This window comes from Nerophis lumbriciformis, linkage group LG28 (assembly GCF_033978685.3).
Source record: "Nerophis lumbriciformis linkage group LG28, RoL_Nlum_v2.1, whole genome shotgun sequence".
NCBI lineage: Eukaryota > Metazoa > Chordata > Actinopteri > Syngnathiformes > Syngnathidae > Nerophis > Nerophis lumbriciformis.
In genome coordinates, this window is record NC_084575.2 from 75996 (window position 1) to 93582 (window position 17587).

Genomic DNA, 17587 nt, shown 5'->3' on the forward strand with positions numbered 1-17587 from the left:
GGGTTTGGAGGTTGCCAGGAGAACGCTATATTTCGTACTGCATTGTGCCGAGTGTGGAATTTGGTGGAGGAGGAATTATGGTGTGGGGTTGGTTTTTCAGGAGTTGGGCTTGGCCCCTTAGTTCCAGTGAGAGGAACTTTGAATGCTCCAGGATACCAAAACATGTTGGACAATTCCATGGGATGGCACTTCAAGTTCTTATGTGAGTAAAGGCAGGTGGCCAAATACTTTTTGAAAGATAGTGTATATAAATATATAAATATATATATTTTTTTGAGAATATTTGGGTACCTCATGATTCGATTACAAACAAAATATTGATGCATGTTCAATTTGTGTACAGTATATTAAAGCCATTTTTATTATTTAACATTTATTTCATTAAATATTTACTTACATATATAATATATATATAATCATTTACAATTGTGCAAATAGTGTATTCGTAATAACAAGCATCAGTTAATTGAATTTTCATATGTCCGCCCGAATGCAGCTGAGATAGGCTCCAGCACCCCCCCCCCCCCCCCCCCCCAATCCCGAAAAAAGACAAGCGGTCGGAAAATGGATAGGTGGATGTTATCAAGGTAATATAAGTGCGCGCAAACAACATAATTTGTATTTATTGCTAATAAAGTTAGCACCAACACAAAGTAGACTACTGCAATGTATGTGTAATACATTATATTACACTGTCATAATAATCCATCCATCCATTTTCTACCGCTTGTCCCTTTCGGGGTCGCGGGGGGTGCTGGAGCCTATCTCAGCTACAATCGGGCGGAAGGCGGGGTACACCCTGGACAAGTCGCCACCTCATCGCAGGGCCAACACAGATAGACAGACAACATTCACACTCACATTCACACACTAGGGCCAATTTAGTGTTGCCAATAATTTAAATTGTTATCCTGTAAAGCGTCTTTGAGTACACTGAAAAGCGCTATACCAAATAAAATGTTTTATTATTATTATTATACCGTGTGACTTATTCCAGACTTAAATTACGAGACGTTCGTTCCTTTCTAGTAACAAATATTTAATGATGTTAAGCGTGACTGTAATATACAGCAAAAAAACAGTTAAGGAATTAAATAAGTCAATATAATTCTCATAGAGAACATATAAAATACACTCCTCAGACGCTCGCATTTGCTACAAAGGCCTGCTAGCTGGCTAACGCTAGCACGTTAGCTTCGAACAACATATCAGGTAAATAATATAAACATATATAATGTATATTACCTCATAAGCCGCATGTACAAGAGAGGAGTGGAATATATTCTTCTTATTGTTACACCAGCAACTCTTAAATGGCACTTTCTGTTGTTCTGTGGCTGGGCGAAGGAAGTGTGCACCACTCACTATTGTCCCAGTGAAACACGTGTTTGGACAACATTTGTTCCGCGGTTGAGAACACCTCGATGACGTCACACAGGAGGAAGAACAAAACAAGATGGCGTCTGACGGAGAATACCTTGTTTTGGTTATTATGGTTTCTTGGTCTTAATTACAACGTCCATGTGCACATGTATGTCGTTTAACAGAGTAAACGTCCTTATTAATTGTTTGTATGCGGATACATTAGTCTGAGTGCACTTTGACCTGCTAGCCTAGCCTGCTGCTTAGCTTAGCTTGTTAGCTGCTAACAAAGAGAAGCGGAAGTGATCGACACATCAAAGCAGAGATCCAATGTAAGTGTAAAGTGTTATTATTGTGTGAACATGTCTACATTACAAATGATGTGAGTGAATCAGCGACTAACTGCTGCCGTTGAAGAAATATTTGTAATGTTAGGAAAAAACAAAAAACAATAGCAGAGTATGAGGAGGAACTTTGTCCAAAAAAGAGGAGAAGGAGCGACAACATCAACTACTGGACGCTTTTTTCAAGAAACATCAAGTTGTGTTACAAATCCATCCATCCATCCATCCATCCATCCATTTTCTTCTGCTTATCCGAGGTCGGGTCGCGGGGGCAGCAGCCTAAGTAGGGAAGCCCAGACTTCCCTCTCCCCAGCCGCTTCGTCCAGCTCTTCCCAGGGGCGTTCCCAGGCCAGCCGTGAAACATAGTCTACCCAACGTGTCCTGGGTCTTCCCCGTGGCCTCCTACCGGTCGGACGTGCCCTAAACACCTCCCTAGGGAGGCGTTCGGGTGGCATCCTGACCAGATGCCCGAACCACCTCATCTGGCTCCTCTCCATGTGGAGGAGCAGCGGCTTTACTTTGAGCTCCTCCCGGATGACAGAGCTTCTCACCCGATCTCTAAGGGAGAGCCCCGCCACCCGGCGGAGGAAACTCATTTCGGCCGCTTGTACCCGTGATCTTGTCCTTTCGGTCACGACCCAAAGCTCATGACCATAGGTGAGGATGGTAACGTAGATCGACCGGTAAATTGAGAGCTTCGCCTTCCGGCTCAGCTCCTTCTTCACCACAACGGATCGATACAGCGTCCGCATTACTGAAGACGCCGCACCGATCCGCCTGTCGATCTCACGATCCACTCTTCCCTTACTCGTGAACAAGACTCCGAGGTACTTGAACTCCTCCACTTAGGGCACTCCACCCTTTTCCGGGCGAGAACCTTGGACTCGGACTTGGAGGTGCTGATTCTCATCCCCCTGAAGATCCTGGCCATATGAAGCCATCAGGACCACATCATCTGCAAAAAGCAAAGACCTAATCCTGCAGCCACCAAACCAGATCCTCTCAACGCCTTGACTGCGCCTAGTAATTCTGTCCATAAAAGTTATGAACAGAATCGGTGCCTTGGCGGAGTCCAACCCTGACTGGAAACGTGTCCGACTTACTGCCGGCAATGCGGACCAAGCTCTGACACTGATCGTACAGGGAGCGGACCGCCACAATCAGACAGTCCGATACCCCATACTCTCTGAGCACTCCCCACAGGACTTCCCGAGGGAATGCCTTCTCCAAGTCCACAAAGCACATGTAGACTGGTTGGGCAACCTCCAATGCACCCTCAAGGACCCTGCCGAGAGTATAGACCCGGTCCACAGTTCCACGACCAGGATGAAAACCACACTGTTCCTCCTGAATCCGAGGTTCAACTATCCGGCATAAACTCCTCTCCAGTACACCTGAATAGACCTTACCGGGAAGGCTGAGGATGCTTATACATATTGACACATATATAATAAAAACACTAATCTTATGACGGATGCTTTTGCAATTGTTCGATTTGATCTTTCACAACACCTAGTGGCCACAATAATTCATTAAGTCAAGCTCATGGCGCAGAAAGTTCAAAGATGCGGACACTTTTGTTACTGGATACTTTCTATCAGACTTCCGTTTTGGAGACTTTGTGTACGTATTAAGCAACTATAATTATTTGATATGCTTAAATGTGCTGTTTTAGCTTAGTTGTTGTGTAGCTGCTAGCTCCTACAGCAGGTGTGTCCAAAGTGCAGCCCATAGCTATGTTTTTAACCGACAACAGGGAGTGTTGAAAATGTGGTATTTGTGTGTCGGTCCAATCAGCGGCAGCTACGCCCTGTTTCGTCATTGGACTTAAGTCTTTGGCTTGGTAGGTGGGTACGAGCCTACCAAGCCAGGTGGTACGAGCACGAGCATGGAGGAGCCTTTGTAGTGGTGTCGCAGCTTGGTGGTGGTGCCGTCAGGTAACACCAGGAAGGTTCCTTCTGTGCGATATTGACTGCTTCTTTTTTCTCCCTGGACTCTGACTTCATATCTGGTGTTGTCCTTCAGACCTGGGCCAAGAAGCCACGTAAACCGTGGCAAGAATGTGGGCGATAAGAGTGTATGTGCGTGGGCATGAACTTGCACCCAGTTTCAACTGGAACTCAGGACATATGATTAGTTGCACGGCCTATTCTAATCTATATTAAACATTTCTTAATCACTTCATCCTTCATTATCTTAATTATATCCCAACTTTAGCTACCTGTAAAAATGAGTGACATATTGTAGTCCATTTGTAAATAAATCCATCCATCCATTTTCTACCGCTTATTCCCTTCGGGGTCGCGGGGGGCGCTGGAGCCTATCTCAGCTACAATCAGGCGGAAGGCAGGGTACACCCTGGACAAGTCGCCACCTCATCGCAGTTTGTAAATAAATAGTTTTCCTAAATTATAGTCTCTTCACTTTAACCAGACAGTCATTAGGACAAAAGACCCTGCAAGGACTTTGCCCTTTAAAAGGAAAGCCCGAAAAAGGACAGTAATAAGATGAAGTCATCACATTTGCTATCAGGCATTTTATTATTAATATATTATGTTCTTGTTACTTGGGGCAGTATAGTTCGGTTGGTAGAGTGGCTGTGCCAGCAACTTGAAGGTTCCAGGTTCGATCCCAACTTCTGCCATCCTAGCTGTTGTGTCCTTGGGCAAGACACTTTACCCACCTGCTCCCAGTGCCACCCACACTGCTTTAAATGTAACTTAGGTATTGGGTTTCACTATGTAAAGCGCTTTGAGTCACTAGAGAAAAGCGCTATATAAATATAATTCACTTCACTTCACATCTTGTTGTTCCATTTTCTCATTTCAAGGGGAACTGCACTTTTTGGAATCATTCACAGTCCCTATGTAAGTTAAAGTTAAGGTCCCAACGGTAGTCCCACACTAGGTGTGGTGAAATGATCCTCTGCATTTGACCCATCCCCAAGTTCACCCCCTGGGAGGTGAGGGCAGCGGAGGCCGCGCTCGGGAATCATTTGGTGATTTAACCCCCAACCCTTGATGCTGAGTGCCAAGCAAGGAGGTAATGGGTCCCATTTGTATAGTCTTTGGTATGACTCTGCCGGGGTACGAACTCCCGACTTTCCAGTGTCAGGGCAGACACTCTAACCACAAGGCCACTGAGCAGGTCGATGGTTAATGCATCCTCAATAGAAAATAAACCTTCGCAAAAGTTAGCTAACAATTGAGTCATTAGTAGCCGCTCTATTCTGCCTATAAAGTGCTCTAAATAACATCCTAAAACCTTCAACATTTTAAATACACACTGTAAGTATATATGTAATGTAGTAACATTCTTAATAACATGTCATATTTACATATCTTGCTCATTTTAAGCATACAATGTCTGCTCTCACTGGGATGCCGACTGATGAGATGTTCATATCTTCCCGTTTAGATGAAGAATTAATCCTCACAAAGGGTTAAAAAAGGGTGGGTGCAAAAGAGCATATTTTCGTGTCTTTCTTGCCATCTTCAGGTCTAAGTTGGATGTCAAAGTTGACCAAGTTCTCCGGTTTATGTCCACAACCTTCTACTACATAAGTGAGAAGACTGATTTATAATCTATAATTAGCTTTCACCATCTTAGAGGCGAGAAAGCAGCTCAGTATGTCAATATAGCAGCATAAGCTAGTTACTTCTGTGATCAATGCACCGCTAAAAGTAGGTCCGTAACGTTAGCGCTTATAATAACAATATCACTAATATTTGGTTAATATTCAGGTCACAAAATGTAAACGGAGTATTGTTGGCAGTTTTTGGATGGTTATTTGGAGGACTTTGTGGGTCTAATAGAGGAGCTCCCATTGACTCCAATGTTAGCTGATTTTTGCTCACGTTTATTTACTAATTAGAATACATCAAAATGTAAAACACGTCTTACATAAGGATTGTGAATGATAGGCGACATTTTAAAAAAGTGCAGTTTCCTTTGAATTTGTCAGATAAGTAAACAGTCCTTCAAATTAAAGATGAAAAAGGTTGTTTATAGATATTATCCACAATGAAGTTACAGTAAAACTAAGCACACAAGTGAAAGTACATTCATATACACATGAAGTACACATATGTGTAAGAATCATGTTAACCACCAGAATATCGTCTCGTTCTCCTAAAGCCAATATCGAATATCCTTTGGTGAGCTGACCGTATCGTCACACCCCTAGTTTAATAGCACACCAACCCCATGACATGACACTTCCACGTGATGTAGAACAGTAGTACCACATTTTAAACGTACACACACATCTGAAGAATGTAAAAAATAAATATATTTGGTGGGCCAAACAAAATGACTCGGCGAACCAATGTTTGGTTTGGGCGATATGACCTCAAATCTATATCCTAATAACAATATATGTCACCATATATCATTTGGTATATGATTGATAATAGAAGAATTTCAAAGCGGGTTACAAAGGCTCCTAATTTGGCAGCTGACATATGCAGTAACATATTGTGTCATTTATAATTGTATTATTTTGTCTAAACAATTATTATTAATGTACTTGTTTATTTACTGTTAATATCTGGTTACTTTCTTTGAGAAAATAATACTGGAAATGATGTAATATTTTACTGCATATTTCAGCAACTAAATTAGGAGCCTGTGTAGCCTGTTTTAAAATGGTTCTATTAGTAATTCTATATGAAATAATATATCGCAAAATCAATTTTAAACCATATCGTCTATCCATAGTAAAAAGTCCTGTCGTCCTGGTTTGTTTTTATTGTCCTGTGCATAATGTTGTAAAGAGCAGCGTGTTTGTGCGTCACTGAGATTTCAAGACAGTTCATACGAGAACTTGTTTTTCCTAAGTGCATGTAAAAGTACTGAATGCATTGTGTGACTGAGCAGAGATGGTGTGTTTGTCTTGCAGACGTCTGTGAAGAACATCTTCACCCTGAGCAACAGCAGTGGAGCTTCAGGATGGAGCCACAGCCCTCCCACATTAAGAAGGAAGAGGAATACCCACTGATCCCCCATTTTAAAGAGGAAGCGGAGGACCCACTGAAACCCCATTTTAAAGAGGAAGAGGAGAACCCACTGACACCCCATTTTAAAGAGGAAGTGGTGGATCCACTGACTCCTCACGTTAAGGACGAAGAGGAGGATCCTCTGACACCCCATTTTAAAGAGGAAGAGGAGGACCCACTGACCCCTCACGTTAAGGACAAAGAGGAGTACCCACCGACCCCTCACATTAAAGAAGAAGAGGAAGACCCACTGACCCCTCACATTAAAGAGGAAGAGGAGGAACACAGCATCAGTCAGCAGGGAGATCATATTGAAGGACTGGAGGAGGTTGATGTCACCAAGATGCCAGTGACTGGTGTCCCTGTGAAGAGTGAAGATGATGAGGTCAAAGGTGAAAGTGAGGAGAAGAGAGAGGCGGAGCCTCCAAGCAGCAGCTCAACACAACACATGACAACAGAAGCTGATGGAGACCACTGTGGAGGATCACAAGCAGACAAGATCTTAGCTCCACTATCAGATAGTGAGGACACAACGTCACACTCTCCTGACACTGATGATGAACACTCTAAAGATGATGCAACATGTCACACTGACAACACTCACTTCACATGTTCTCACTGTCACAAAACTTTTAAATACCATAGTTATTTGAAAGTACACATGAGAACACACACTGGAGAAAAAACGTTTTCATGTTCATTCTGCGGTAAAGATTTTACTCATAGGCACGATTTGAAAATACACATGAGAATACACACTGGAGAAAAACCTTTTTCCTGCTCAGAATGTGGTAAAAGTTTTGTAACAAATCAAAGTTTAAAAGCACACATGGGAACACACACTGGAGAAAAACCTTTTTCATGTTCAATCTGCGGTAAAGGTTTAACTCATAGGCAACATTTAAAAATACACATGAGAATACACACTGGAGAAAAACCTTTTTCCTGCTCAAAATGTAGTAAAAGTTTTGTAACAAATCAAAGTTTAAAAGCACACATGGGAACACACACTGGAGAAAAACCTTTTTCATGTTCAATCTGTAGTAAAGGTTTAACTCATAGGCAACATTTGAAAGTACACATGAGAATACACACTGGAGAAAAACCTTTTTCCTGCTCAGAATGTGGTAAAAGTTTTATAATAAATCAAAGTTTAAAAGCACACATGAGAACACACACTGGAGAAAAACCTTTTTCATGTTCAATCTGTGGTAAAGATTTTACACATAGGCCACATTTGAAAGTACACATGAGAACACACACTGGAGAAAAACCTTTTTCATGTTCAATCTGCCATAAAGATTTTACTCAAAGGGAGCATTTCAAAACACACATGAAAACACACACTGGAGAAAAACCTTTTTCATGTTCAATCTGCTGTAAAGATTTTACTCGCAGGGACTATTTCAAAACACACATGAGTACACACACTGGAGAAAAACCTTATACATGTTCAGTATGTTGTAAAAGTTTTGCACAAAGTCCGCATTTGAAAAGACACATGAGTACACACACTGGAGAAAAACCTCATACATGTTCAGTATGTGGTAAAAGTTTTGTACAAAGTCCGCATTTGAAAAGACACATGAGAACACACACTGGAGAGAAAGTGTGTAGTTGCAGTGTGTGTGGTGAAAGATTGTCTTCTAAGTACCAGTGTAAGAAACACAAGTGTGCTGGTGAGAACAGCAGCAGCAAATGAAGATGCAGGATTTGTAATAAGCTGTCTAAACTTTAACTTTGACTTTCTAACAACATCAGCACATATATTCTAACATTTATAGATTAGATATTGTAGATTATTGCTTTTTTTCAGTCAAGTACACGTTTTAATATAGAACATTGTGTACTTTCATTTAAAAATGAACACAACACTTTGACTGTAAAGGTGAGAATAAACAGGACAAAACATGTTACAAATACTTTTTATGTGTATGGAGATATTCAGAAATATTTTTTAACTATTAATGATGTTATAGATGAACTCCTTTATATGATGTACATATTTGTTTTACATGTGTTCATACCTTTGCTTTTGAGTACACATAAATCCCTCTTAGTTCATATGTACTGGTTCACATCTGAAACATCTTCTGGACCACTTCTGGAAGCATATTATTATTTACTTTATACATCATTTGAGCAGTTGTGTTTTATACAATTTTAAAATGTGTGAATTTATGAATCATTTGTTGGGTCTCAATAATCCATTCTTTTAATTACCTTTATTACTCTCTTTTGTAATATGAATATTGTTTTATATGTATGTCCCCTTTATGCAATATGTAGATTAGAGAAAATGTCAACATTATATGTGGAAGGTTATGAAGGATAGTTTTGTTTTTAATAATCTACATTTCTAATTAAAAAACTACACATGACAATTGTTTTTTAAAGTTGTTTTTTCCCCCCTTTTTTAGAATCCCTCAAACATTATCAATCTCAGAAAACATGGGAAAGTATCATGAGTGTAATATTTATTTTGTTATTTTTCTCTTTCCTAATGCTACTGTTGTTTCAATACATTGCTAAATATTTGATTATTTTTACGAAAATAAGTTCTTTGTCTTTGTTTTGAAAATGTATAATGGACAAGTTTACTTTTATTTTCAGAATAAGTAAATAGTATATAATAAAATAGTTGTACCGGGGAGCATAGACATGTTCTAAGGGTAGGCAGCATGGAGCGCTACTGCCTACTGGCACTGACGAGACGCGGGGCCGCCATCTTGGAGTGGTGATCAGTGCAATTCATTTGGCAGGAGCAATGAACATTTCATTCATCTTACCTCACTGAATACCACTGATTTTCACACGCTTTTTGTCATACGTGTAGCTATGATAAAGGACACATGTTTTATTATTCATAGTTTGCTTAACAGTAATAGAATATTCTTATGTGCTATAAGTGAGCAGACCTGCCAGATCAAAACTGGGAATATAATCCCAGAGAAGGGTCAGCTATTTTGAAGTTGAAGAAACAATATGATGAGGTTATATATACATGCTACATAAACAATGTATGAATACATTAGATATCTATATATCTTATAGACTGTATCTCTGTTGCTGCAGCAGCACAGAGTTTATTCTCTCTTGACACTTTGTATTGATATTTTCTATTACATTCTTCCCTTAAATGATCATGTTTACAGTTATTGTTTTATATGTATTTTTGATGTATGTCGCTTTGGATAAAAGTGTCTGCCAAATACTTCAACATAAACAAATGTAAACACCTGAAAGTCTTTATATCAGCTAAAACCACCAATCTGTTTCACTGGATTCAGAATAAAAGCAAATTCTGTTTTACCCAACAATGTTAGTATTTGAATATTGTTACTTGAAGCTAGACTAAATGTAGACTTGTATAATACTGTACAGCCACTGTCCATCTGATTGTCTAGTTAGCTAACATATATTATCCCCCCCTACACCATACTTGCCAACCCTCACGATATTCCCGGGAGACTCCCGAATTTCAGCGCCTCTCCCGAAAACCTCCCGGGACAAATATTCTCCCGATTTTCTCCCGATTTTTAGCCGGAGCTGGAGGGGGCGTGGACCTGAGTGACGAGTCGACAGCCTGTTCTCACGTCCGCTTTTCCACAATATAAACAGCGTGCCTGCCCAATCACGTTATAACATCTAGGGCTTTTAGAGAGTGCACAACTGCACACACAACGAGGAGACGAAGCAGAAGAACGAGGAAGATACAGCCATGGCGAGTTGGCGACGCCGACGACGAGTAAGATGAAGAAATACGCTTGTAAGTTCCAAAACAAATGGAATCAAGAATTTTAGTTTATCCAGGACAGTTCGAATCTCCCGAATTCGGAAGTTTCAAGGTTGGCAAGTATGTCCTACACAATCTGGACTGTGGTCCTAACTTTTACCCCTGTTGGCTTTTACAATCTTTATCTCCATCATTTATTTCAACTTTATGTTATTCAAGTATGACATTCTTTAATTTAATTAATTTCATTGACAAGCAATTCTATTATGGTCATACTCTTGTTTGCTAGCGGCTACCATTTCAGTACTATTGAAGATCTTTGCTCCTTCTCAACTCTGTGCTAATATTCTTTTCACAAAATACAACCATCCATCCATCCATCCATTTTCTACCGCTTGTCCCTTTTGGGGTCGCTGGAGCCTATCCCAGCTGCATTCGGCCGGAAGGCGGTGTACTACCCCGGACAAGTCGCCACCTCATCACAGTGTCAACACAGATAGACAGAAAACATTCACACTCACATTCACACACTAGGGACCATTTAATGTTGCCAATCAACCTATCCCCAGGTGCATGTCTTTGGAGGTGGGAGGGGCCTATCCCCAGGTGCATGTCTTTGGAGGTGGGAGGGGCCTATCCCCAGGTGCATGTCTTTGGAGGTAGGAGGGGCCTATCCCCAGGTGCATGTCTTTGGAGGTGGGAGGGGCCCAGCCCCAGGTGCATGTCTTTGGAGGTGGGAGGGGCCTATCCCCAGGTGCATGTCTTTGGAGGTAGGAGGGGCCTATCCCCAGGTGCATGTCTTTGGAGGTGGGAGGGGCCTATCCCCAGGTGCATGTCTTTGGAGGTGGGAGGGGCCTATCCCCAGGTGCATGTCTTTGTAGTACAAATACAACCAATAGTACGTTAATGTTAAATCTTACTTGTGAAAAGTAATCCCCCGATACCTATCTTCAACAGTCCGCATCTTTGTTTTCTACCTGTCAACTGTCAGTTTAGCATCTTTGTTTTCTACCTGTCAACTGTCAGTTTAGCATCTTTGTTTTCTACCTGTCAACTGTCAGTTTAGCATCTTTGTTTTCTCCCTGTCAACTGTCAGTTTACCATCTTTGTTTTCTACCTGTCAACTGTCAGTTTAGGCTGCTCGCCGGCTCCTCATCACCTCTTCAAGATGGCGGCCGAATTTCTCGCGTCACAGCAGCCAATGCTGCGTCTACTTATAAGATGTCTATAGTTATTACCCTGTAAAGACTGTGATGTTTAGATACAAGAAGGACATTGATGTTACCTGCACCTTATGTACCATGTATGTTGCACCTTATGTTACCTGCACCTTATGTACCATGCATGTTGCACCTAATGTTACCTGCACCTTATGTACCATGCATGTTGCACCTTATGTTACCTGCACCTTATGTACCATGCATGTTGCACCTTATGTTACCTGCACCTTATGTACCATGCATGTTGCACCTTATGTTACCTGCACCTTATGTACCATGCATGTTGCACCTTATGTTACCTGCACCTTATGTACCATGCATGTTGCACCTTATGTACCATGCATCCAGAGACAGTTTAGCAGCTGTTTTGGACTTGTGAAAGCACTCCATCACTATGGCAGCCATCTGTGGCTTCATCCTGGACAATATTCATGACAAATGTGTGCTTTGTTTTAAAGATGTGCTATTTGGATTTACACTGTATGAATACAATTTGAAAATTAATGTCATGATACTATTGGCTAAGTTTTATATTCATAAAAGCAAGTTTCTCAATACCCGACCAGTTTTTTGTGCCTTTAAAAAAGAATTCGAACTCGACGTTAAAACACTCTCTACCTCTAACAAGCAAAAAGATGATGCCGTGTTCCACATCCACATTTAAGTTATTTACTGAACTTGTGTGAGCCTATGGCTTTGCACTTTGTTATATATATATATATATATATATATATATATATATATATATATATATATATATATATATATATATATATATATATATATATATATATATTTATTTTTGCTTTCTATTTTAGTTACTTTATGGAGTTTACCCCCTGGCACTGATTTGTACTGTTTTTGTACTTTGTAGTTTTGATTATTATTATTTCTCGATTGTTTGTAAATGTTGCAGTTTATAAATAAAGGTTTATAGAATAAATAAAAAAAACAAAAACCAAAAAAAGACAAAGTATCGTAATGAAAGCCTGCAACTATTATATATATATATATATATATATATATATATATATATATATATATATATATATATATATGTATACAAAAAATTAATATTTTTTCCACAAAAAAATACTTTAAACTGAAATATTTGATGTGTAGTAATTGGAGCCTTCTATAGGTCGATAACATTATTTTGATTTTGATTCATTATTTTGAGCTTTTATAAATAAAATAAAGCAATCGACGATTGTCAATTATAAGTTTTTATATTTGATTATTTTTGTTTTTGTTTTATGCAGCTAAAAACAGCCTGTCTGACAGCTTTCTGTTATAAGAGTCAACATTGCAACTTTTTCTTATTACATTTCACCTGTTTGCTCTTTTATTACACTTTCTTTTTTTTCTTTTTTATGAGTATTTTTATGTCAGGAGTATTTTTCAGGTCCAGGTACGGACACATTTTTCAGACGAGCAGTCTGAAAAACATGATTTGAACACATTCTATCTGCCTTTACTCATCCTTCAAGAGAAATGTAAACTAATACTTTTTAAATACCTGGGCTCTTGTATGCCTTTTAATTTTGGGTCTAAACTCTTGAAGATGAAATAAAGCAATTGACGTAAATCGTTGTCAAATATTTTATATTGCTTAATTAACACAATACAATAGCAACATCTCTCACATGTGGTCTTCTATTCGTGTTCAATTCATTATAAATGAAATAAAACAATCAACAACAACTACACTTTAACATTACTAAATTAACACAACACATCAGTTTAGGTAATCTCTGCATATTTACTGTCATGATTTTGCTCCTGTTGTGTTCTAATTAAATTAAGTAATTAATTCATTCATTTATACAGCACACATTCTCATACTGTGTATTAATTATGATACATTGTTATATTGTTATATTGCCAAACTGGAATTAAACATATTGACGGACTATCCGTGACTGGTGAATTTATAAAATGACATGTGTTTTTGTAAAACTGGACGTGAAATAAAAACCATTGGTTTTTTTGCGAGAAGTGAGAAACAGCGCCCTCTGGCGTGAGTGTAAAAGCTTACAGCACCTGGTATTCCCAGGCGGTCTCCCATCCAAGTACTAACCAGGCCCGACCCTGCTTAGCTTCCGAGATCGGACGAGATCGGGCGTGTTCAGGGTAGTATGGCCGTAAGCCGAAAGACGAGGTACAACCAACCTTTTTAAATGGAACTATTACAGGCAGGGTGAGAGACTTCCATCCATCCATTTCTTACCGCTTGTCCCTTACCTCGCCCACGCCTCCTACCACTCCGTCCTGCATGAAGCTGAGGAGCCACGACTCGTCTCGCTCTGATCAGGCAACTTATGATTTAAAGGGGTCATATAAGCTACTGTTTATTTACCAAAATAAGTTGTATGTCTTTGTTTTGAAAATGTAAACGTTTATTTTTATTTTCGGAATGTTGAAATAGTTGTACCGGGGGTGGGTGGCAAAAAGCTGGTTTCTTGTTTCTCTCGCGAGATCTGGAAAAGAGCTGGTTTGTACTTGTTTCTCTCGCGAGATCTGGAAAGAGCTGGTTTGTACTTCTTTCTCTCGCGAGATCTGACAAGACTGCGCGCGAAGCAAACAGGGCGAGGATAAAGCAAGATGGCGTCTGACGGTGAAGACGTTATTGCAGTCGTCACAGTTCAGTGTTCTTAATCTGTGCGTCCATGTACACATATATGTCCTTTATTACACTCTATTAAATAGAGTCATAATAACTGTTTGTATATTAGTCTGAGCGCACTTTGATGCTTCTCCAGCTAGCTTAGCTTGCTAGTTAGCTTAGCTTGTTAGCTGCTAACAAAGAGAGATGAAAACACATCGCTAAGCAGAGATCAAGTGTGAGTGTAAAGTGTTGTGATTGTGTGAAAATGTGCGAAAGAACCATAGCAGAGTACGAGGAGGAACTTTGTCCAACAAAAGAGGAGAAGGAGCGACAACATGAAAAACATCAAGTTGTGTTACACACAACAGGTTTGTTTACTTCTTACTCTCACATCTTTACTAACTTTATATTTATTATTAACACTTTTCTTCAATAGATTGTCTATAGGAAGATGAATTGTCATGTGAGGATGTTCAGACACACAATATTTATGAGAGGTTGATGTTCCTCTCAGTTTGTAACAAAGTGTATCAACATGTTTACACAAAACTCACACAGTCACCGGGGGAATATTCCAGAGAGCAGGTTAAGTGCAAACTCCTCGAAAGTTTTACCTCCAAATATAGAGAAGTAAGACAAAGTCAGTTACCATGGTAACTGACGCTGTAAACCTAGCCTGCTAGCTGGCAGGTTTGACAAGTTATTTATGTGTGTAAAAGCTATACTGACCTGTTATTTCCTTCATATTGGTGCAGCCATTAACCTACTACAACACCTGCTACATCCACCTACTCAGTGGCCTAGTGGTTAGAGTGTCCGCCCTGAGATCAGTAGGTTTTGAGTTCAAACCCCGACTGAGTCATACCAAAGACTATTAAAATGGGAGCCATTACTTCCCCCATCAAGGGTTGGAATTGGGGGTTAAATCACCATAAAAATGATTCCCGGGCGCAGCCACCGCTGCTGCTCACTGCTCTCCTCACCTCCCAGGGGGTGATCAAGGTTAATGGGTCAAATGCAGAGAACAATCTGGCCACACCTAGTGTGTGTGTGACAATCATTGGCACTTTAACTTTTTAACGTGGCAGTGATTGTGGAAAAAACAAAGCCTGATCTAAAGATGACATCTTGATCTCATTCCATCTCAAACCAATTGGCCGTTCATTATTAAGTGAAATGTCTTAAAGTCGCTTAAATTTGTCTTTAACCAGGCAACATTAAGTTTTATCCAGTTACTCGATTAATCGAAAACATTTCCAGTAGAACACTTGATTAATAACATTTTCAATAGCCATAGCCCTATATTTCATGTATTATTTAATATTTAGCATGTAGGAGTTAAAATGTGTTTTGTTTGTGTCCTGTAGACATCCATCAGCTGATTGGACGCCAAGAAGAATGTCTCCCTCATCTGCAGGGGGACAGTTTCACTTCGGAGGATCCACAGCCCTCACACATGAAAGAGGAAGAGGAGGGAGAGTGTCCTGTAGGGCAGGAGGAGGATGATGTCAGCAAGTTTCCACTGACTGTTGTCTCTGTGAAGACTGAAGAGCATGAAGACAAAGCACCTGAGTCCTCACAGCTTCATCACAGTCCAAGTAAGCACAACATCCACATATCATCTAATACAATGTTTGTGACACATGTTCATCCGGGGGCCACATTTATGACTAAAGATGGAGATATACTTGCTTTTTAACACCACCATTTAAAAATGAATGCTCATCAATCATCAACAGTGTAATTGCTGGGGTGTAACCATGTGACCTAGAGGCCGTCCTCCTTACCTCACGTGGTCAAATGAAGGCAAACATTCAATATGGCTACTGTTTATTTACCTTTAGCAGCACACATGTCAGCATATTTCAAAGGTTTAGTGGTGAAGATTAGGGATGTATACCAAGTACCATTTTTTCAGTACTGGTTTCTAATTATGTCGTCCATGAGGACCGTGAAGATTCTGGACTAATGACGCAACTATTGGTATTTTTAATTCCAGTTGACTGACGTAACTATGACACGTTGTCACATTGAGTTCAGCTGCCGCTGCTACACATTAAAATCAGCTTTGAATAATGACTAATAAGGAAGCAACAACACGCAGAAGTTTGATGTGTGTGTTATTGACAAGAAGATGACATAACTGCATTTCACCTTGCACTGCACACATAGTTGACTTCTTTAAGATTTCAAATAAACAGCTGTTTTTTTTTTCTTGTTTTTTTTTTCTTTATTTAACCAGGTAAAAATCCCATTGAGATCAAAGGTCTCTTTTCTAAGGGAGACATGGCCAAGAGGGCAGCAGCAAGGTTACATTAAAACAGTAAACAACACATAAAACATTAAATGTACATTAAAACTTGCTGACATAACACATGTGCATACAGACAAGGTAAACAGTAAACAACACATAAAACATTAAATGTACAACATTAAAACTTGCTGACATAACACATGTGCATACAGACAAGGTAGACTGCAATCCTTTCACAGAAGCTTTAAACTCATTCAATGTAACAAGGGTTTGAAGTTGGATATTGGATTGTAGGTTATTCCAAGCCTTCGCTGCTGAAAACCTAAATGCTTTCTTGCCCAGTTCAGTTCTTACTTTGGGGACGACAAATTGCAGAACATTCATTGAACGAAGATTGTGACTTCCTTGTTTCTTTGTAAAAATAAAAGACAGATAAGATGGGGTGATACCCAGAATGGTTTTGTAGATGAACACGTACCAATGATTGAGGCGTCGAGCACATAAAGATGTCCAGTTAACCATTGAGTATAACACACAATGGTGAGTAAGTTAACCATTGAGTATAACACACAATGGTGAGTAAGTTAACCATTGAGTATAACACACAATGGTGAGTAAGTTGGTGATGAATCTCAGTGCCCCGTGGTACACACTATCCAGCTTGTGGAGACAACCAGCAGTAGCATTCATGTACAACACATCTCCATAGTCAATAACAGGTAAAAAGGTTGTTTCCACCAATTTCTGTTTCACAGTAAAAGAAAAGCAATATTTATTTCTATAATAAAATCCCAGTAAAAGTTTCAGGTTTTTTTTGCAACATACTGAATGTGAATGGTACTCAATTAAAATCCTAAATATTTAAAAGGAGATACTAACACAATTTGTTGCCCATTTCTTGTTCAAATGTTCTCACACAGTGCTGATCTTACAGTTTTTGACGTGGTAAAGAACATACACTTTGTTTTCTCTGCATTTAAAAGCAGTTGAAGATAGCAAAGTTGTTCTTGTACTCTGTCAAATGCATGTTGTAGATATTTAAAGGCCTCAGCAGGAGTGGGTGCTG

At 39.6% G+C, this 17587-nt stretch overlaps 1 protein-coding gene and 1 non-coding gene across 2 annotated transcripts; one reads left to right on the forward strand and one right to left on the reverse strand.

Moving 5' to 3' along the window:
• Positions 1-6615: 6615 nt before the first annotated feature.
• On the forward strand, positions 6616-9032 carry LOC133570501 (uncharacterized). Its single transcript, XM_072916619.1, has one exon. The coding sequence runs from the start codon at positions 6657-6659 to the stop codon at positions 8403-8405; it is 1749 nt and encodes a 582-aa protein (XP_072772720.1). The 5' UTR covers positions 6616-6656; the 3' UTR covers positions 8406-9032.
• Positions 9033-13690: 4658 nt separating this feature from the next.
• Positions 13691-13809, reverse strand: LOC133571175 (5S ribosomal RNA). The gene has a single exon (XR_009810331.2). It is a non-coding gene; the product is annotated as a 5S ribosomal RNA (ribosomal RNA).
• Positions 13810-17587: the final 3778 nt, after the last annotated feature.